Source organism: Hemitrygon akajei, chromosome 6, assembly GCF_048418815.1.
Source record: "Hemitrygon akajei chromosome 6, sHemAka1.3, whole genome shotgun sequence".
NCBI lineage: Eukaryota > Metazoa > Chordata > Chondrichthyes > Myliobatiformes > Dasyatidae > Hemitrygon > Hemitrygon akajei.
The window spans coordinates 44,607,101-44,630,667 of NC_133129.1; the positions used below are offsets into that span (position 1 = coordinate 44,607,101).

The following is a 23,567-nucleotide window of genomic DNA, read 5'->3' on the forward strand; positions in this document are numbered from 1 at the left end:
CCACTGCCATGTTGAGGCCTGACGAAGATTGATGGAGCAATTGTATTCCACCTGGTTATCTCTAGTCTGATGACACTAACATTGATTTCTCTAACTTCCCATAACCACTCCCGTCTGTTCCTCCCACCTTTGTTTCCCTCCTTCCTGTGCCCGACACCCCTTCTCCTTACTCATCTTCATGACATGACTATCAACTCCCTCTGGTTCCCACCTTCTTTCCTTTATTCCATGATCTACTGTCCTCCCAGATTCCTTATTGAGCCCTTTGCCTCTTCTACCCATCACCTAGCTTCTCACATTCCCTTTCATCCCCATTCACCTACCTTCTCCCCCTTACCTGGACTCGCCTATAACTACCAGCTTGAGCTCCTCCCACTACCCCTACCTTTTTATTTTGGTTTCTGCCCTCTTCCTTTCTAGTCTTGATAAAGAGTCTTGGTCAGGGTCACCAATTGTTCATTTTCCTCCAGATGCTGTCTGACCTGCTGAGTTCCTCCTGCATTTTATGTGTATTTCCACAGTACTGTGTGCATTTCTGACTGCAGCACTTCAAGAAAAAGATATAATCCAATTTGCTAAATTCTGGAATTTGATTAACCCAAGAGAGACCAACTCAGTAAGGTTACTTTAATCAAAGTCTCTGCAACATTAACACTGTATTAACCAAATGTCTTTCAATATTCATTTTGTCATTTTGAGTGCATTATCTTCCATATCTTATTTCATAAACAACTCTGTATTCATGACAACACTCTCAAAATGCTGGAGGAACTCAGAAGGCCAGGCAGCATCCATGGAAATGAAGTTAATGAATCGGGCTAAGACCCTTCTTCAAGACTGGAAGGGAAGGAGAATGATGCCAGAATAAAAAGGTGGGGGTAGGGGCAGAAGGGTAACAAGAAGGTGATAGATGAAGTTAGGAGAAGTAAAGGGTTGAGAAGAAGGAATCTGATAGGAGATGAGAGTGGACTATAGGAGAAAGGGAAGAAGGGGCACCAGGGGAAGGTGATATGTGGTTGAGAAGAGGTAAGAGACCAGAGTGGGAAATAGGGGAGGGATTTTTTTTAACTGGAAGGAGAAATCAATATTTGCACTATCAGGTTGGAGGCTACCCAGACGGAATATAAGTTGTTGCTCCTCCACCCTGAGGATGGCCTCATTGTGGCACAAGGGCAAAACTTAGACTGACATGTCGGAATGGGAATGGAAATCGGAATTAAAATATTTGTGCACCAGGAAGTTCCGCTTTTGGCAGTTGGAGTGGAGGTGGTCCTAGAAGTGACCCCCAATTTACAATGGATCTCACCTTTGTAGAAGAGGCTGCATCATGAGCACCTGACACAATAGACCAATGTAGAGATGTCTATACATGATTATGTTTCCTCCAATTCCATGTATTCAAATTTGTCTGATTTTTTTTAAACAGCAGTAAACTGACATTCATAACTCCTGTCTTTTCCAAAATGCTGAACCAGCAACTAAAAGTAAGGAATTTTTACTCCCTGTATGCCATGCACCGAATGTACTCATCTTTTCTGAGATTTTCACAAATGAAATATTGCACACATTTGAATTAATTCAGCAACTAACATTCCTTGCTCACGCTATAAATAATATTATCTATGATCTTAAATCCATAAAATGTTAGAAATCGAACATTTTTATTTTTCAGAAAAGGAATGGGCAGATCGAAGAGAATATGTGTGACAGAAGCCTGGAGAGACTGAAAGAGCAAGTGCTGGTGATGCCAGATGAGAGAAAATGATGAAGGTTGTTCATTAAGATGCTCCAATCACAAACAAGACAAAATCTGCTGATGCTGGAAATCCAAGCAACACACACAAAATGCTGGAGGAATTCAGCAGGTCAGATGCTGTCTATCATTTTGAGCATTTCCAACATCTTCTGATTTTATATCAGATTTCTAGCTTTCTTTAGGTAGCTTTACTTCACTGGATGAGGATACATGTTGGCCAAACAATAGTACTGTTTTTCGTTAAAGAGCTCTAAAAGATTATTTAAGTATGCATTTATCATCAGATCAATATTTAATACCTCCTCAGGATAATGGTACATTTGTTGCTGTGCTGCTCACAGTTATGTATTCAGTTCTCAATGAAATTGAGACCAATGTTTGATATTTCTGGAATGAGAATTACAATGTGAGGTACAGGATTTCATAGATTTTGTATATGATCTCATAGAGATATCATTTTCAGGAGCACAATGAGTTGGACTACAGGGAACACATTTTATATGTCCAGAAGGTCCAATACTATGCAAAACAGTTTCCCAATATAATTGGGTCAGATATTAATGATTGAGATGTGGAGATATTTCTTCATGCTGAAAAAAAAAGGTGTGAATATTTGGGATTCTTTCCCCTAACTGACATTGGACACTTGGTAATTGAATATATTTAAAACTATTGGGAAACTAGGGGAAAAAAATTGTTAACATTGTTGGAATTTACGTCGGACATAGAATATTAATTATGATCTTATTGAATGTCAGGCAGTCTTCTTCAGAGAACTTTTGTAATGTTGCAAAAGTATTTCCCGACTTTCCTGAACCTTAACTGATCAAGTAGTTTAATTTCCTTTCTTGCCCCCTTCCCTCTCCACCACACCTAGAATTTACATACAAGTAAGATGCGAGTCTGAACTGGAAATTGCTGACAACATGTTTACAGAATGCCACCAGTGGCAGGCAGTCTGCAGCGGTCAGAGAAGGCTGCTTTAAGTACTCAAATCAGATTAGAGATGGAAGGCTAATGATTAGCCTTTCTTGTTCTTCCTGCTCAGGATAATGTAATTATTTGAAAACTTAAATCTGGTCTTGAAAAAACAGTTCCACTAATTCGATTCATAGTTTTCCATTTATGTAAGTAAAAGCTGGCTTTACTTAATCATTGGAGAAACCTGGTGTCTTGTTCCGGGAGAAGGTGTGCACAACTTGTGGGGTTGCAATTAGTGGTGGTGGGTGTGGAAAACAGCAGCACAGCCACTCTCCTTTAATAATCTTTCCAAAATACATGTGATTATGAACAAGCACACACACATTTACCCTAAAATGTTAAGGACTTGCACAAGTGCTCCTTCAGTAGCTGGAAAACTTAATTACCCATTAATATGCCCCATTCTACTTTAAATCCAAATTGGGAGAAGCATGTGACAAAGACATTGTGCAATGAATTGCAATGCAGAGTTGTGTTTAAACGTACTTAGGAGGATGAAGAAATATGTCTTCATAGTGTCAGCTTCTGTTAAACGAAACTGAAGACTATTGTGTACAATGTTGCAATAGTTAAGCATGTGACACAGCTTCATAAGGAAAAACTACCTCACAAAATCTTATATCTACACTTTTCACATTATATATCTCATATACTGTATGCAAGTATTTATTATGTGATTCTTTTTTATGTTGAACCACCACGTAGTGAAAAACAGGGGACTCTAGATTCTTTGCTTCCAATATAAATCTTTTTCTCCAAATTGCTACGGTTCACTATGGCAAATGTTGAATTTTAATTTTTTTTAAGTTTTAAAGTATCCAGGAGATACTGAGTATTTTACTGTCCAAATCAGGAAATGGAAAAATAGCTGTTTTCAGTGTACTGTATATAATAATCATAAAAGGGATTCATTGTTTAATCTCGTCATGGTAACTTGATACTTTGTGCGTATAATTAAGTTTTGGGTCATAAAACTGAATGTCTGCACATCGGTTCTATTTATACACAGTATGCCAGAACTGTAAAGGGTTGACCCAATACATATTTTTCTCTCTGCTAGATTATGTACTGCATTGAACTGCTGCTGCTAAGTTAACTAATTTCATGTCACATGCCAGTAGTAATAAACCTGATTCTGATTCTAATAAAAGGTACAGTACAATACAAATGAGAAAATCTGCAGAAGCTGGAAATCCTGAGCAACACACGGGATCTATGGAAAAGAGTAAACAGTCGCCGTTTCGAGCCAAGACCCTTCAGGACCGAGAGGGAAGGGGCGAAATGCCTAAATTAAAAGGTGAGGGAGAGGGGAAAGAGCTTGGCTGAAAGGTGATAGGTGAAGCCAGCTGAGTGGGAAAGGTCAAGGACTAGAGAAGAAAGAATCTGATAGAACAGGAGAATGGATAATAGAAGGAAGTAGAGTAATAGTTTATACAGGGTCAGACTTTATCCTGACACAAATGCAAATCTAAGCCACACACACTGTAGAGAATTCAGTGTTTGCTTGTGAATGAGACACTCACAGATAGAGTTACAGACCCATCGACCAGTTCTGGGAATTCTTCATGCTTACCAGACTCGTAGCCATTGTCTACTTGTAGTTCTATTTGGAGCCACATGATTCTGTATTTTATTTATTTATTGAGATGCAATATGGAGTAGGCCCTTCTGGGCCTTCAAGCTATGCCACCCAGCAACCCCCCATTTAACCCTAGCCTAATTACAGGGCAAGTTATAAACAGCAGGTCTTGGAACTGTGAGAAGAAACCTGCACGGTCACGAAGAGAATGTATAAACACCTTACAGGCAGCAGCAGAAATCGATCCCAGCTGCTGGTACCATAAAGTGTTGTGCTAACCTCTACACTGGCATGCCACACAATTTAGAAGGATGTCAATAGGGCAACTAGTCATCTTTGTCCATCTATACAGACCTTTTGTACTTGTTGTAGGAGAATTGTGTTCAATGTGTGATCTTGCATTCTGGGCATACAAACATACGATTTAGAAGCAGGAGTAAGCCACCCAGTCTCCTGAGCCAAGCCAAGCTCTTCTCCCTCCTGCCGTCTGGGAAAAGGCTCCGAAGCATTCGGGCTCTTACAACCAGACTATATAACAGTTTCTTCCCCCAAGCTATCAGACTCCTCAATACCCGAAGCCCAGACTGACACCTTGCCCTACTGTCCTGTTTATTATTTATTGTAATGTCTGCACTGTTTTTGTGCACTTTATACAGTCCAGTGTAGGTCTGTAGTATAACTTTTTCTGGGTTTTTTTTAATTACGTAGTTCAGTCTAGTTTTTTGTACTGTGTCATGTAAACCATGGTCCTGAAAAACGTTGTCTCATTTTTACTATGCACTGTACCAGCAGTTATAGTCGAAATGACAATAAAAGGTGACTTGACTTGACTTATGTTGTTATTTATAATCTTTCAACTCAAGTAAATGAAAATCAGGCGTAAGAATTTCTGGTCTCTCAACATTTATTAAATCCCTGGATCATACTTTGTACACCCATTAGTAATTCAGTTCCTGCCCATTATAAATGTCAATAGCCTTAGTACAGACTTCCCTTCCACCTATTGCACAACTCCCCTCAAAACTCTGGTTTAAATAGACTCTGGTTTAAATAGATAATGGTACCTTTCTAAATAGCACTTTCTATAACTTATTTGGTGATTTTTTTCCCCCACAACTGTGCATCTATGAACCAGCTTTTTATATTTCTCCTCATTACTGGAGTTACATAAATGCAAACTGTATGTAAATGACAACAAGAAATGGCTGGAGCTGACAGGAAGTTTTATGGAATTTGTAAACAGATGGCCTCCTAACATTAAATTAATGTGGGATTGGAAAACAGTTTGGGGTCAAATAACCAATTAACCGGTTCAGCATTTAACAGTGACAGAAATGATGGAATCAAAGGCAAAGGTACAAAGTTTTACGCTGATGCCTAGCTGGGAGGAAATGCAAATCCTGTAAAACTGCATGAGTGTCAAGCAGTTTGACAAAGCAAAATGTATATTGCCCCAAAATTGGGTGACAGCACATAAAACTAAATAGAGAATTTAAAAAGCAGGATGGAATGACTGAAAGTTTAGTAGGAAAGGGGAAAAAAATCAGATGTATATTGGGTATTAAAACACAGAATGGAGTGCAGGAAAATTATAACTGGAAGGGTAGTGGCGCGAAGAAATTTTTTTGGAGCCCTGGGGTGATAATGACTTCACCCCAGGATCCTAAAAGTGATAGGATAGTTAATGTGTTCAGTTTAGATTTACAGAAGTTTCCATTAGATTGTAAAATATAAAATTTAACCCTATTATTTGAAGAAATCAGGAAATGATAGGGAATGTTGAGATAAACAAAGGTCACACCAATAGATGACTATGCAAATAGTGCTTGTATACTTGTTAATTCAAGGCCAACCTCAAAGTCATGATCAACCCATTCACTTAAACATATGGAAGCATGTGCCTCACACTTAACACCTTCAAAGCAAAAGTTCTCCAGCAACCTGCCCTGCTGTATTAAACATTCAATAATAAAGATTCATGATAAAATCATGGAAAACACAGACTTTTTTCTGTTTCTGGAGATTTCTCTCACTAAAGACACACTTCGCTGAAGAATATTCGCCATGTCTAAATGTGTACTATTACTGCATTTGCCAACTACTGCCAAGGAAAAAGGTGCTTGAATATCAAAACCTGAAACCCAGTACAATACTTATGGTCTACCAGGTCTGCCCACTACATCCCGGGTAAAGCCCTTCCAACCATTTAGCACATCTACATGAAGCTTGCTGTAGAAAAGCAGCAACATCATCAAAGTTCCCTGCTGCCATCAGACAGAAGGTACAGGTGCATCAGAACTCACATTACCAGGTTCACTAAGTTACTACCCCTCAACCATCAGGCTCTTGAACAAAAAGGGATAACTACATTCCTTTTCCAGTGTTCCCACAACCGATGTTCTCATTTTAGGACTATCTTATTTCATACTCGTTATTTATTACAATTTATTTATGTTTGTAACTGCATAGTTTGTTGTTCATTGATCCTGTTTACAGCACTATTATATAGATTTGCTAAGTACGCCCGCAGGGTTGTATGAGGTGACATGTATGAACTCTGACAATAAATTTTACTTTGAAATTGTGATCGTGCCCTCCCATATGCTTATGACACTCGGACTATCTACAGAAGGCCTTTCATGGGACTTGACAGATAGCGCCAATGCTGTCTTTCAAAATCCTCCAAATCCACTGCCAGATAAGTGGCAGTGTGCTTTCCCACTACAGAGACCATAATTACATAAAGTCAACACCCTTGGCCAAGCCATATCGTTCTCTCACACCTGACACTAGATTCACAAAGTGCATACTCTACTGCTAGTACAGTAGACAGGTTATCAGATTATAAGGATTTGGATGTTCACCCTGGCTTCGGTTGGGGAAAAATGCCATTTTCCCACCAACCAAGTAGGATTCCTGGCCCCTGAATACTTATTTCAGATGATATTGAGAACTTAAGAGTCCATTTAAGGAGCCCAGCATAAATGATGGCTGGCATACGTAACCTCACAAACTACTCATCTGCCTATCCTGTCAGGAATGTCCTCCACGTCTATATGGGGATCGGCAAAGGAATGGTTTTCATGCAGAGGTTAGCTGGATTCAGGAATGTGCTGCCTGAAGATGTAATGAAGTAGACGTTTTCACAACATTTAAGAAGAATCTTGACAAGTACTTGAATCCAAGGCATAAAAGACTACAGACCAAATGCAAGTAAATGGGATTAGTGTAGATGCATATGGACATGATGGGCAGAAGGGCTCATTTCGGTGTTGTATAACTCTAAAACCATCTGTACTGCCTGTGCAGATTGATGCTCCTTTCCCCATTTTCCAGTTGGGCGTACTACACTCCTCAGGAGTTAATATTGAGTTGAACAATTTCAAATAAATCGTGGTTGGCAATGACTACCATTGTTTCATTTAGCCTCTGCATCGTTTTGTTCTGAGTGCGTTTTTTGAAAAGTATTTGTTACCTGCACAAAATGAATCAGTGTTCCACATTGATTGGACTGTTCTTTCCATCTGCCCTCTGCACCTGAAAACGTGCATCTCACTTTTCGCATTGATATGCCCTTCACCTGATATGTCAGTCCTGTTTCTCAGCTCACTGATGTGGCCTGACCTTTTGAGTGCTCCTTCACTTTTTCTTTCAGACTTCCACCATCTTCAATATTTTGCTTAAGTAACCTAGACACCCATTAACAATCCAGACACCCACTTTCAAATACCAGTGTGACAGCTGTATAATTTTAAATAATTAAATAATCTGGATTTTACAACAAGACTAGTCTTAGTAACGCTGACCTAAAAATAAAACTGCTGTTAAATTCCCTCCCGGCTCATTAGTGTTCTCCAGGGAAGGAACTCTGCCATTCTGACTTACCTTGTGTGGAATTCATATATGTTAATTAAAGAAATAATAAACTACTGTACCAACAAAACAAGGCCTACTTTATTTAGATAGGTAACATTCAATTTACAGCAGTGCACTGATAATATTACTGCATGGTATGTTGTTCTTCAATTATACTCACAGTCATATATACTATAATGTTGGAGGGAAGTTTTCGGGTTCTTTGTGACTCGGGAGAACTGCAGGCTTGGAGAGTAGAGACATGGAAACAATTAATTTAGCTTCATATTTCCCCCCGCCCCCCGTTTGGTGGTTGTTTACTCGCAGATTGGGCACGACGCTGACCGGCCGGACCCGGCTCCCTGACGGTGACGCGACGCCTCGAACCTTGGCCCAGATCGGGGTTCCACGTCACGAGCAGCCAGCGCCCTGCGCGCGCGCGCGCCCGCGCCCAGGCTCCGAGCCCGGCCCACCTCACGGGTGATGTCACAAACATGGTGGCGATTTGAGTCCCGGTGCGAGGAGGAACCAGAGCGGCGAGAAAAAGCAGCAGACGCGGCTGCCGTGGCCCGACTCCGCCTGCCCTCTCTCCCTGCCTTGTCCTCGGTTCGCCTGACCCCCTCTCAATGTCGGACAATCAGAGCTGGAATTCTTCCTCCGAAGAGGATCTGGACACCGAGTCGGGGCCGCCTGTTGAGCTGTGCGGGATATTGAGCAAGGTGAGTCCACCGAACTGCCCGAGGACGGGTCGGTGCTCCCGTCCCTCCTCTCCTGTTGCTCGGGATCTCCTCACGGCTTCCCCGCTTTTCCAGTGCGCCAGGCAGAAGAAGCAGAGCCAAGACCGGAGCAGCCAGGGCTCCTCTCACTGTGGTGCAGACACTATTCTACCTCTGCTTAAATCTTCGACTACCTCAAGCTGTCTCCCCGGTAACGGAGAGGTTCTAGCTCCGAGCCCCGAGGCCTGTCAGTTGCTCCCAACAACCATGGGCGAAATGGGAGTCGCTTGTTGGTAGTGATTTCAAACGGCTGTATAGTAAACTAAAAGTCACTGATGGTGGGCCGAGTTTCTCTTTGATTTTTGTAAATAAACAACAGGTAAAACCCGTTAAATTTTGTTTTCAGTAATAGTTACAATTTGGTCTTTTTGACCGCGAATCAGAAGTTTGTGTACCCGTGCTGGCTGATGTACTCCTCGCTTTTAAACTTTCATATGAAGTCGGGTGTGTTCGTGTTCCCGCAACACTGGCAGGAGTGAGTAATGCGCCCATCTCTCCTTGCCGTCTTGAACTAGATCGAATTGTTTTATTTCGGCATATGTTTTCCCGTGGTTTGAGAGTATTCTAGCCAATCGACGTCGAAGAATGATAAAATTCTTGTGATAAGACATCTTTAAATATAAGCCGAATCAAACGTTTTCTTGCATATTATGTTTTCAGTGGACCAACTATATCCATGGCTGGCAGGACCGATGGGTGGTTTTAAAAACCAATACCCTAAGTTACTACAAATCCGAGGATGAAACAGAGTACGGTTGTAGAGGTTCAATCTGTCTGAGCAAGGCTGTCATTACTGTAAGTTTTTTTATGGTTTTATTGATGTTAGTGATCTTACACATTGAGTAATAGTTAATACATTTGTTCTATTCACATTTGCCTGGTTAGTTCAGGGTTTAATGCTGTCAATGCAGGTGTATTGTTGAGTGTTAATCATTGAACCCTGTTAATATATTTAAACACTTCCTTTGTGGCTTTACAATCTGATTGGATTGCCTTCCTTCTTTTCTGTCGTGAGCTGTATTGAACTTGAAGAGATGCCCTATTGGCAACTGTAGCCAACCTTTGTCCAAATATTCTGTAGTTCAACATTGTCACACAGAACGCTTCAGTCCAAATGTCAAATCAGTGTTTGATCAGTTGTAACTTATTAGTTTTGTTCTTGTTTCCAGTCTTATTTGTTTCTCATTGTTGAAGTACAATTTATTTAGCACTAGTCATAAACTTAAGGATGTCTGAATGTTTTACTGCCAATTAAATACTTTTGAAGCAAGCTTGCTTTGGAATATAAAAAAATCTATAAAGTGTTGGGAATGAATTTCTACTCCACTGTTAATACTAATATATTTAGTCTTGAAATCAAATGATGGATATGGATATTTATGGTTTTTCAGAAGTTGCTGAAAGATTAAGCAAGACCAGTGTAGTGGATATTAGTTTCTCTCCCTCTCTTTAGGGAATTTCATGCCATTTATTTGGCAGGCCTTGAGTGTAAAGCTGATTAGAATTGCATTCTGGGAGTCATTGCTATTTTTTCATTTTAATATTGCACTGCAGCATGGCTAATGTGAAGTGATTTTAAAATTTGTAATGGTCTTTGGACAATTCAGGGCCTACAATAAATATTAAATGATCTAATGTAAAATATTAGCAGGCACCTTATTATCTATTCAACAGGGTCACTTGTGTTTACATTAGCCTTTGATGAATACTTGAGGAAAGAGATGGCCGCAAAGGATCTTTCCTGAATCTGAGTTTGTGCCCTGGTAGATTTGTTCATTGATGAGTGTTTTGAGTATTAAACTGAGTGGGGAAAACAATACCACCAGTTGTTTGAATTTGGCATTTGCATACGTGTTAAAATGCACTTTTTGCAAGTAGTGTCTGTTATAACACGAACATGCAACAAGTTCTACAAATAACCACATGATAATCATCAGTTGACAATTTTTAAAGATGTTGGATGTGGGACAAATATTTGTTAAAATCTATTCCTATTAATGGGGTAACTTGTGGCTAGTGGAGAGGGCAGATATGGCGCCAGATTCAGATCACTCAGGAAGGAGATCACCTATGACAGTACCGAGGAAATTCTGTGCAGGGCACAAGTGTCAAACTAGGTTTTTCTGATTCTGGAAAGTGATTTCAATCATAAACACAGGAGATTCTACGGATGCTGGAAATCTGGAGTAACATAAATTCTGGAGGAACTCTTAGCATGTCAGGCAGCATTTATGGAAACACATATAAAGAGTCAATGTTTCGGGCAGAGACCCTTCATGTGATCCTGAGTCCCTCCAGCATTTTGTGTGTTACTAGGGATTTCAACCAACTGTCTTCTGATGTGGTTTCATTACCCAAGGCTGATGCATTCTTAGGAGTGCTTGCTATACCAGTCTGCTATGTACCAGGTTACATAGTTTTCAAATAAATGGAGTTTCTCCCTCCTATTTCTGACATATGAGCATTTGTTGGCACTCAGGTGATTTGTTCATATGATTATATAGCAAGAGAGCTGAAATGGTGACTGCATTTCAGTCATGGAGTGACTCGATATGCAGTTGTTTCCTGAAGTGATTATTAGTCAAGGATCTGGAATGACAAAATGTTCTCTCCATTTTCATCCTTGCGTGAATGTAAATTTATTTATAACTGGTGTACAAGATGACTTAGTGCATCAAAGTATGTCCTAATAGTGATGGGATGTATTAGATCTGGCTCAAACTTTGTTCCAATGGATTGAGAGTATGGACTATGTCATTGGTGTATGGTGCATCTGGTTGAATATGTTCCCTGATATGGCCAAATCTTTGCCATATTTGTTTTGGAAGGTAGATATGTTTAAAAGAATAATTAAAATGACAATAAACATTCGTTATGGCATCACTAATTGTATAAATACAATGGTTGTTAAACAGAATACATTCCTGAGGTTCTTGATTCCCATTTTAATCTCTTCCTATCATAAATTAACAATGAGATAGATGCATGCGGCTTGGGTGAATATTGGAACATTCTAATGAAATGCACAATTTGCATAAAAGGAATTAGATACCTGATTAATAGGTAGGTGTACTGGAATGATCTGTCACCCGGAGTGATTTCAGTCATACCTGATCACTTAGTCAAATTCACAAGGCTGTCTTTTTTTTTTGTTGGCCCTTAACTCCCTTGAGTGCTAAGTTGGGACTTGGTTGAGGCACTAACAAGGAGTACTGTCTTCCTGATGCCGCTTCCCCCCTCCTACGCACCACAATCCTGGCCAAAAGGGTACAGCAGGGGATAAAGTTATGTTGCTGTTAAGAATTTGTATTACTTTTTTAACGTTCAGAGGTATTTTAAAGTATTACAGTTGAAGTAAATAAGAAATTATAAATCAAAATGGGAATTCAGTAAATTAACATCAACTTTAGTTATCAAGGGAAATTAAAAGAGTTACCTTTTTATCAGAACATGGAAGGTAGAGACTTCTCTTTGGAATGGTTCTTGTTGGTGCATCCGTCCTGCCCCTCCCCCACCACCATTGAACTCTCCACTGAGTTGAGAGGATAAGAGTTAAAACTGAAGCTGAAATATTTTTTTAAGCAGAAAGGCATTAAGGCACAATGTTTTGACAGATTGTACCGAAACAGAATCCATATTTTTTTTGATTGGGAGTTGCATTATTTTTGTGGAGGGGTGTGGTTGGAGATTAAACAAATTATCTGGAATTTGAGACTATATGGTTAGCTCTTTCAGATAAATGATAGTATAGTGGTTCAAATTACCAATAGGAAATAGTGCTTTGACCTGCATAAGATCAGTTATGCTATTGGCTGAATGTGGAGAAGTTTTCAAAGACACCATTGCACAATATTGTGCTCAAAGTATCTTGGTAGAATTTGCTGCAATTGTATAATCCAATCATGTTAAATATATCTGACACTGAATATATGAGCTGTTCCTGGTGTGAAAGTCAGATTTAGTGGGATTAAAACTCAAAACTGCTCCAGCATTTAAAGTGTTTTGTACTGTAGTGTATTTCAAATGTTCTTGAGTATTTCTCAAAGGAGAAATAGTGGTACAGGTAAAGACTTGCTGCTTCAAACATTGATTTCTATCTTGTATGTATGTGTTTTTAAAAAAAAATCAACCATGACTTTCCCCATTACTGAGTATTCTGTTCTCGCAATGTGGAACTTTCCATTTCCTGCAGTAGGTTTTCTGAGACTGTTATTATCTTGATAAATCATTTAACCATTAAGCTCGTATTGTAGCCACATGGACATAAGTTGTAGAAGCAAGAGCAGGTTGTTAGAATTATTCCTTAATATCTAAAGTCTATTATTCTGTTTCAATTACGATTGAGCCTCCACAGCACCCTTGAGAGAGAATTTCAAAGATTTGCCACCGTCAAGTGAAGGAATTTCTGTTTGCCTATGCTGAATAGCTAAGCCTTTATTTTGAGATTATGACCACTGGCTCCATACACTCTTGATGGGGAAATGTTAAGGGCTTGATAGGGAGAGACATTATTAAAGAATCTGGTGCATTTTATCACAATCATATTTTCCTAAACTACCGTAATTAGTCCTGTACTTTTTAAAAATAATATAATTAGGAACAGAAGGAAGCCCCCTACCATCTTAAGAAAACATGGTTCAGTGTGTTTCATCTCTCGTTGTGTGTCTCCTTTAGTTCGGGTGGTGACACAGTGACATCAGCGCCGGACTCTGGAATGGAGGTCCCAGGTTCAAATCCAGTCAGGCCATTCCAGAGTACGCTTTCCATCTATGCCGGGTTGAGTGTTGAGCTCACAACTCAACCTCATAAAATAAAGAAAAATACTGAGAAATGTCTGTAGGAGTCTTTCATTCTGCACCTTGTAAGGCATGAGAATGCCCGACACTGGCCTCTCAGGCCTGACTCAATGTCGTTGTTGTTATCATCATAGTCATGTATGTCAAACCTGCCATCCTAGCCTTCTACCTGATGACCCACTGCACTCGTTTATATTTGCCTTTGGTCTGTATTCCAAAAGCAATTTCACAAAGAGCCTATGTATTTTATTTCTTCTTGCAATAAAAGCCAATATGCTGTTTGTCTTCATAATTGCTTGTTGTCCTTGCATGTTAATTTTGATAAATGTACACATTCACCCAGTTCCTTCTCAATGCTAACAGCTTTCAAATTCTCAGTACAATGTATTCTGGTTAATTAGGACAAATTGGGACCAATACATTTTAGCCAGTTAAGCGCTTGCCCAATTAGCTGAAGTTTCATGGAAATATTTTTTTTTAAAAAAGACAAACTGAGTAACAAATCATGTATTTAAACAAAATGTAGAACAATTTGGAACACTAATGTCCTTCAGTGTCGCAAAAACAAAGGAGCTGGTTGTGGACTACAGGAGGAATGGAGACAGGCTAACCCCTATTGACACCAATGGATCTGGGGTTGAGAGGGTGAACAGCTTTAAGTTCTTTGGCATACACATCAGGGTTCTCACGTGGTGTGCCTTTTTCACCTCAGACAGTTGAGGAAGTTTCGTATGGGCCCCCAAATCCTAAGGACTTTCTGTAGGGCCACAATTGAGAGCATCCTGACTGGCTGCATCACTGCCTGGTATGAGAACTGTACTTCCCTCAATCGCAGGACTCTGCAGAGAGTGGTACGGACAGCCCAGCACATCTGTAGATGTGAACTTCCCATGATTGAGGGCATTTACAGAGACAGGTGTGTAAAGGGGCCCGAAGGAGCATTGAGGACCCAAGTCACCCCAACCACAAACTGTTGCAGCTGCTACCATCCAGGAAATAGTACCGTAGCATAAAAGCCAGGACTATTGGGCTCTGGGACAGCTTGGCATCAGACTGATTATTTCACACTGATACAACTGCATTTCTATGCTATATTGACTGTCCTGTTGTATATACTATTTATTACAAATTACTATAAATTGCACATTTAGATGGAGATGTAATGTAAAGATTTTTACTAATGTATGTGAAGGATCTAAGAAATAAAATCAATTCAATTCAATACTACCGATAGCACTACAGTACTGTAAAATTGTATTAGTTCCTAATAGTTATCAATGGTGGAGTCTATTCCGTGTACATAATGAACAATATCAGTGCAAACATGTAGAGCAGGTAATGGACTGCCTTCATATAATGCTATTGATAATTGCATCCTCTAAATCTTAATTTTAATTACAAAATTAATGATTACTTCAAATTCTTTGCATTTCCTAGCTTGTTGAAATAGTGAAATCGTTTCATTTTCACTCCTGACCATTTCTAGCATCACCAAGCCTGAATGTTTGAAACCACAGAAAGCAGGACAGTTCTGAATTGTTTTACTGCTTATTTCTGCCAACTAGTGACAAAAATCACTGCTGTATGCAACTGAAGCTATTGAAAAACTGTTTAAGTATGCAAGTGCATGCAATTGACACAAGTTAGAACCCGTTCAGCAAAAGTCTCCTACCCCAATTAAGCGGCATATTGTCCCAAATAAACAAAGGGAATCGCAGCAATTCTCTTGAATGGTTTTTTGTTCTATAAGAGTTGTCCCAAATAACAGCTACCTTGATTAACCGATTGTCCAATTAACTGGAATCCACTGTATTAAAAACAAAACCATTCTATTTTATTTAAAAATTTTAACCATCAATTTTTTTTCGCATTACTTTTCCTCAGCCATTTTCTTGCCAATTCACTTAACCTATCTGTATCTTCTTGATATCTAAGAATGACTTTGGAATTAGTTTAACTAAAAAAAAAGGGACGTTTGAAAGATGTAGAAGTAATTATTAAAAAGTAGATTACAGAGTTTGTTCTTCATCTTTAGAATAATTCATTGATTTTATGGAAGTTTTATTTACAAATCTTTGCTGTATGTTTTAAATATCTAAGTTCATTACAATGAATTCAGTGCCCCTCTCTACATGGAGAAATGCAACATACCAAAATGCCATGATGCATTTGTCTAACCTTTTAAAATTGTACATAACAAAACACCTTCCAGGAATGTATCAATTTAAAAAAAGGTGAATAGTGTCTGCTGTTTTAATCCAAGGTTCTTTCAGAAGCCAGGAAAGAGGCACATAACTTGTTCCTTCGTGATTATTTCATTAAGAGTTGATAGAACATGAAAGATAGACTTCTGTCCATTAGTAAAGAGAAAGCTATGATTAAGAATGTGCTGCACTATTCTATTAATAGTTACCTTAAACAAGTTAAAAAAAAGATGCAAGTTATGACAAGATATATTAGTACTCATAGTAATTAGGCAAAATTGACAAAAATATAACTAATGTTAGAATAAACTTCATAATGTTCAGTAATTGTTAACTTGCTTGAAGTCTTCTGGCTACTTAGTGATTTTCTCACTGTAGCCAAGAGGTTACTAGCACATTAACCACAGTGTTGTTGTCCTTGCAGGGTACTGCTTGCAGTGGCTGACAGTATCTTCTGCTTTCAATGCTGAGTTGGTAATTAATCGCACTTGATAAGGGCCTTCCCGTCCAGCTCCCAGTGGTTCCTTGTGCAGTTTCTTAATCAGGACCCACTCGTGTGGAAATAGGTTGTATCCTCCTTGTAGTGGGTCTTCCCATGTGGCAGATACCTGTTGAGAAGCAGACTGGACACCTTGGGTTAATTTCACACAGCCTCCCTGAGATCAAGGGCTGCCAGCAATGACGTAGGATCCCCATTACCACCTTGAATAGACTTGATTCAATTTTCTTGTTTGGATTTGCTCTGATGCTACACAAGACCATAGGAAGAGCTGTAGGACATGGTACACCTTCCTCATGATACTTATAGTCAATCATTGTTTGGTTCCATTCATCTGTTCAATTTGTCCTGATGATTCTGGGTGATTGGTATTTTCATTGTCCACCTTCATCAGTCGACATAATTCCTGATAATCACTCCCAGTGAAATGTGTTCCCTGGTCAGAGTTGGATATAGCATGACAATCTCCATCTAGAAACATAGTCCTGGATAAGAATTTTTGCTGTGTGTATGGCAGTAGCTTTTCTTGCTGGAATAGCTTCCACCCATCTTGAAAACCTGTCCACTATTACCAGTGCATATGAATATTCTTCACACTTTGGTGAAGAAATGCAGTCCACTTGTAAGTGTAAAAATAGATCGGGCTGGGCAGGAGTATTTAATTGTGGTAGCTTTTTTGCAGCTCTAGGATTCATTTTCTGATATGTCATGCATCTTTCAAATGTTTGTCGAGCTTGTGCCTTGAACTTTTGATTCCACCACCATCTGCAGAACCAGTTGATCATCTTTCACACTCTAGTGGGGGTTATCAGTCTATGACTCCATCACTGTTTAACTTCCTACCATTGTCCACCCAGAACCACTTTCTGTGAAGAGTATTGAGCTTGCATCTTCTGAGTATCTTGTATGTTCATCTGTGATAGTGTTCAACTTAGTTAATATATTCCTGCTGTTGGGTCCACTGCACATGTTCTTTTACACCTTTCATTCCTTCCTATGCTGCCTTATTTTTGCAATTTCATCTGTGAATGCATTTCCACGGCTTTCCATTGTAGTCATTTTGGAGTGGCTTTTACATTTTAATATGGCAACTTCTGCCAACGGTTGTAGGGTATCTTTAAGTTCTTGTACTAGTTGGCCATTCTTGATTGGGGTTCCTACAGCTATAAGAAATCCTCTGTCTCCATAAGCTTCCAAAATCATGAACAACTCCAAAAGTGTCTCGAGATTCAGTGCAGATATTAGCTTATCTTTCTTATGCCAATTTGGAGGCTTTAAAGCTTTTAATTCTACCTGTTGTTTGGAGGTACCATCTAAATTTCTCTGTCAATCGTTGAGAAGCCATCAGTCTACAGAATAAGATCTCTGGCAGAGTAATATCTTTGGTGGTGTTGGTCTCCATGTTCTTGAATCAATCAGGTTTAATATTACCTGCATCTGTCATGGAATTTATTACGTTGTGGCAGCAATACAATGCACCACATGATAAGAGAAAAAAATTGAAGTACAGTAAATGTGTGTAAAATGTATATAATAAAATTAAACAAGTAGTGCAAAAAAGAAATAAAAGAAGAAATTAGTGAGATAGTGTTCATGAGTTTAATGTCCATTCAGAAATCTGATGGCAAAGGTGAAAAAGCTGTTCCTGAATCATTGAGTGTGTCTCTTCAGGCTTCTGTACCTCCTTCCTGATGGTAGCAATGAGAAGGGGGCAGGTCCTGGGTGATGGGGTTCCTTGATGCTGAACGTCACCTTCCTAAGGCCACCTCCCTGAAGATGTCCTGGATACTTCAGAAGGTAGTGCCCTTGGAGCTGACTAATTTTACAACTCTCTGCAGCTTGCATTGATCCTGTGCAGTTGCCCCCACCCACCCCCAAACCGGACGGTGATGCAGACAGTTAGAATGCTGTCCACATCAGTCGAAATCTTTTTTTTTGGGTGATATACAAAATCTCTTCAAACTCCTGTTGAAATATAGCCACTGTCATGTAGCTGCATCGATATGTTGGGTCTTCAGTTAAGACTGCCATCATGTGTTTTCATTTACATACATACAGACAGACATACTTTATTGATCCCGAGAGAAATTGGGTTTCGTTACAGTCGCACCAACCAAGAATAGAGAAGAAATATAGTAATATAAAACCATAAATAATTAAATAATAGTAAGTTAATCATGCCAAGTGGAAATAAGTCCAGGACCAGCCTATTGGTTCAGGGTGTCTGACACTCCGAGGGAGGAGTTGTAAAGTTTGATGGCCACAGGCAGGAATGACTTCCTATGACACTCAGTGTTACATCTCGGTGGAACGAGTCTCTGGCTGAATGTACTCCTGTGCCTAACCAGTACATTATGGAGTGGATGGGAGTCATTGTCCAAGATGGCATGCAACTTGGACAGCATCCTCTTTTCAGACACCACCATCAGAGAGTCCAGTTCCACCCCCACAACATCACCTGCCTTACGAATGAGTTTGTTGATTCTGTTGGTGTCTGCTACCCTCAGCCTGCTGCCACAGCACACAACAGCAAACATGATAGCACTGGCCACCACAGCCTGGTAGAACATCCTCAGCATCGCCCGGCAGATGTTAAAGGACCTCAGTCTCCTCAGGAAATAGAGACTGCTCTAATAGTTTACCTATATCAGGGATTCTTAATGTAGGTGCAATACACAATGTCATTTTGAAACTCTTTCACTTGTTCTTCATTAAGAATCACAGGGTTGTCTGAGCATTTAGTGTCCTGAAGCCGATCGTTGAATGGTTGATGAATCTGCCGCTAGGTTGTCAATACACTGATTAACAATGGATTTATCCTCAGTCCTGAGTCTTCATTCCCTTGATCTTTATTGGAACAAGCTGTGACATTGCTGTTAGTCTTATTGTTTCATCACTGTCGTCCTCACTTAAAAAGTCACTAGGAGCTGCTGTAGAATACATGTCATGTAATTCCTCAGAGTTCAGATGGTGTCATTTAATTGGGAGACAGTCCACCATAGACTAATTCTTTGGAGTTTGGATAGCATCGCTGCCTCGGAGATCTGTCTGATGTAGGCTGTAATTCTCTGAGTGGAGTTTCAGAAGTGGGTGTTTCCCAGGGTGAAGCACCAGCAGTAGTAGTGACACTATCAGGACCACTCATTTGAAGTAATGGCTGTGCTTTTCCGTTTTGTTTTAGTTTGTGAGCTCTGCACAGTGCACTTCAATTGAATTATCATGCCATTCTTTCACTTATTACAAGTTTTGCATTTCTTTTGATTGGTAAAAGACTTTACACATTACATTAACTCTAAATCACTCATGCAATTGATCAAACTGACCAGGAGGTTATATCCTGATATTCATTTTCTTATGGGAATACTCAATTAATCTATAATAGGATAATAATCATAATATAATCGATAAAAGACTGTACCAACTTGGGCATTCAACCAGTGTGCAAAAGACAATAAGCTATGCAAATACAAAAAGAAAGAAGTGATAATAATAAGTTGTAAGTATAGAGAGCATGAGATGAGGAGTCTTGAGAGTTAGTCCAAAGGTCGTAGAAACATTTCAATGATGGGGCAAGTGAAGTTAACCCCTTTGGTTCAAGAGCCTGATGGCTGCAGGGTAATAACTGTTTCTGAATCTGGTGGTGTGAGTCCTGAAGCTCCTGATGGCAGCAGTGAGAAGAGGGCATATTCTGGGTGGTGGAGGTCTCTGATGATGGATGCTACTTTCCTGCAACATTGTTTCGTGTAGATGTGCTCAATGGTAAGGAGGGCTTTACCTGTGATGAAAGGTATCCACTACTTTTTGTAGTATTTTCCATTCAAGTGTATTGGTGTTTCTATACCAGGCTGTGATGCAGCCTGTCAATATACGTGTTGTGATGGAAAATAACTGGTTCTTTGAGTCTCAACAGTAGAGGCCTGGACACACACACAGTTTTAATAATAAGGAATTTATTTACAAGGGGAAGTCAGGTCAACACAAGCAACTACAATACACAGGAAGCAGTGTGGGGACAGGGTACAGTTACACAAACAAAGAACAAGGGAAAAGCACTACAACAGCTATCCCCCTTGACCTTGGATAGCTGCGGCTCCCTTACCAGGACAAACGATAGACCTTCCCAAGCATAAATCAATGCACTTACCTCCAATGTGGTGGTCTGTAAGAGAGGGCTAGCCAAGGGCAAGTCTCACCTTTTAAAGCATGGGGCTGGGTGAGATAATCCAATTAAGGTGACCAATAATTTAGGTGTGCATTGATTAGTTGGGAGGGACCAAATGTTGATTGGCATGTGGTGTGTCCTCCGACCAGCCAGGTGGCAGTGCATCTGTCACGTGGCCGGTATCTCTGGATACAATACATTCCACTACGCGTTCATATGTCAAAATTTTAGATATCATGCTGAATCTTCATACATACTTTAATCACTTTGACCACAATCTCAAAATATTAATGGATTGTAACCGAATTGCTCCTCCAAGCAAATAGATTGCAACCAGATGAGTTGATCTTACAACCATAGATTGATCCAGCAACCAACCAGGTTGCAATGCCAATATTTTTCCCAGGTACCAAAGTAGTTCAACATGTGAACATATTAATGTTAATATTTGGTTATTAATTGTAACCAAATAGGTTGCAGCAACGATGTCTTTACAAGGTGCCAATATAGATTGTAACTAAGTAGGCTGCAACCATATATTTTCAGTTGTTTTTCCTTTTAAATAACAATGAAGCATCCTCAATCCTAATTTCCAACTGATATTTGAAACCAGACCTTTTTTCTCTCATACAACAGAAGAACAAAGGAGGTTCTTGCCCCTTTTGTGTGCACTTAAAAAGTCCACTTCTGTCTTCAATTGTTCGAAATTCTAACTTCAGAATATCCTCTGTGGACTACTTCATTTACTGGTATTTTGATATTTTAATCCAAGGTTAAGAGGCAAAAACCTTGTTGCTATACAATTGTTTTATTAAGAACAGAGGAAAGCTGACTGTGATAGAGGTCTACAAGTCAAAGGAAAATTTCAATTAAAGAGTAAGATGGCGCCTCTTTTTGTTTCTCTATTTATACCCATAGAGATGATGAAAATTTAATTCGGATTGACTCGTATCTACAAATGAGAAAGTACTCATTTGAAATACTGCAGAACCAAGTTAACCAATGAGAAAGCACTTAATGCAGAACAAATAAGCTTCAAGAGCTTTCCAAAATTATACTTTGTAAGCCTCTTTGTGTAGAGGCTATACATATTGTTATATGCATACAAGATCTAAAAATACAAGCAGATAATTATTAACTGTAAAGAAAATGCAATTTAAAAAGTCTAATCTAAGAATTAAATGGGTTAATCCAACAGTGGCAATCAGTGAGCATTTTAAGTAAGACTTCAGGATAATAACACCTTTTTTTCCCTTGGTTTTGTGTGTTCTGAGGTAGCTAATGAAGCCAATATCAGAAGTGGTTAATGGGTAGGCAGTTGGCTAGTTTGTGATGTAATCTATCTACATAAAGCTTCAGTGTGCTCTTAAAGTGTAGCCTCAAGGTTCGCAACACCACCCTGATGTGCATCCAAGGAGCAGCAAACCTGTTCCAGGAGATTCCCTAGAGTCAGTTGGGAAGGTGCATTCGTCAAGAAATCATATATTCTAGGGTATTTTCCTGTCTGGATTAGATTGGAGTACCTGTTTTGGGAAATTGGCAATGGAATGCAAAAAATGTGGTTTGCCCAGTGTATTTGAATAAGTTAGGAGGGTCTTAAACGTTGGGGATATTGACTGAGGAAAGGACGTAGGTGTGGTTTGCTTGTCCTTCCAGTGAATTTGGGGTGCTTTGTGGAGCTGGCTGGTAGCTGGGCCCGAGGACTTATTCTTTACATACCTTTTTTTCCTCACTTGTGGAAAGCTGTACTGGCATTTTGAAGGTGACAGTGAATATGAGAGCAATCTTTCCAGTCCAGCCTTCATGGATCATAAAGAAGTCTATTCCCAAGGATAATAAAGTCTTGTGAGCAGACATTGTTGTCACTAAAAGAGTTTAAGACACATCCACAGTTTTTAAGAGGAGGATGTTCCAGGGATCTTTGTGCTGTAATCATAATCGTCTTCAAGAAAGGAGACAGGCCCAACTGTGGGGTCTTACAGCCACAGGGAAAGCCATGAAAAGGGTCCTGCTCAGCTGTTTCCTCCCAGAATTGGTTAGATTTGTTTAACTGGGGGCATAGTTGACATGATCTTCACTGCATGACAGCTCCAGGAAAATGCCAAAAATGGCATTAGCTACTAAGTTGCCTCAGACTCAGGAGAGACTAAGGAACATCTTCCTCAGATTCAGCTTCTGCATCTTCTATTTGCTAGAAATCGGTGTGCAATCTGTGATAATCAAAGGCTCTGTAATAGAAAACTGGTATTAAACAATAATGCCCAATGCTTTCATCAACCTGCTGCAATGTGGTATCTAACACCCAACAAATATTCTGCAGTGAAGTTAATCTTAAACTAATGGAAGTTTGTAACAAATATATTCCAGAATTTGGTTTCCCAATCTTTCGTAGCTGCAATATTCAGATTCATGTTCGCAAACACTCGAGGTAAAGTAATTTATTACAATTGATTACAGCATCACTGGATCAAAAAGGGTAAATAAGTCACTGTTCCTTTCGTCATTCCTATTCCAACTGTAGATGGAGGTTTGTATGTATGAATGCTGAAAAGATTTAATCATGCAACACTGTCTCAAGCAATTGTGCAACACATTTGTTTCTGCAAATGTAATGGTCACTTGGGAAAGGTACTGTAGGATGACTGCTTTTGAAACTATCCATACAACTGATCTCAACAGTATAAGATAACAGTTTGTAGTTATGAATTTACTACTTAGAAACTAGCCATTAGATGTGGAACATTCTGATACTGTGCCACTGTAACCACACAGAGGAAGACAATACATGTACCTGTTAAGCAATCCTTATTGAAGTAGTTTTGTTTCTGACTTGAGCAAAAATTGGTTTATGAACAGTTCTCATCAGCAAAACCTGTGCATAACATGGGGAAGGCCTATAAATTTCTAGGTTAATTACTGATGTTAATTCTATGTTTTAAAATTGCTAAGCCCCTTCATT

The 23,567-nt window shown here is 39.4% G+C and overlaps 2 protein-coding genes across 10 annotated transcripts in view; one reads left to right on the forward strand and one right to left on the reverse strand.

Annotated features, from left to right (window-relative positions):
* Positions 1-8,626, reverse strand: part of polk (polymerase (DNA directed) kappa) — a 69,346-nt gene extending 60,720 nt beyond the window's left edge. For all 3 annotated transcript variants that reach the window (XM_073048276.1, XM_073048275.1, XM_073048277.1), the window contains exon 1: positions 8,353-8,626. The gene's annotated coding sequence lies outside the window, so the exon portion shown is untranslated. The remainder of the gene's footprint in view (positions 1-8,352) is intronic.
* Positions 8,627-8,643: 17 nt separating this feature from the next.
* Positions 8,644-23,567, forward strand: part of LOC140729023 (ceramide transfer protein) — a 129,474-nt gene continuing 114,550 nt past the window's right edge. For 4 of the 7 annotated variants that reach the window (XM_073048280.1, XM_073048282.1, XM_073048286.1 and 1 more), the window contains exons 1-2: positions 8,648-8,890; positions 9,608-9,742. In XM_073048280.1, coding sequence (XP_072904381.1) covers positions 8,798-8,890; positions 9,608-9,742 — 228 coding nt within the window. In that variant the 5' untranslated portion in view covers positions 8,648-8,797. Of the gene's footprint in view, positions 8,891-9,607; positions 9,743-23,567 lie in introns of all 7 variants that reach the window. The other 3 variants (XM_073048279.1, XM_073048281.1, XM_073048285.1) reach the window with 2 other exon arrangements.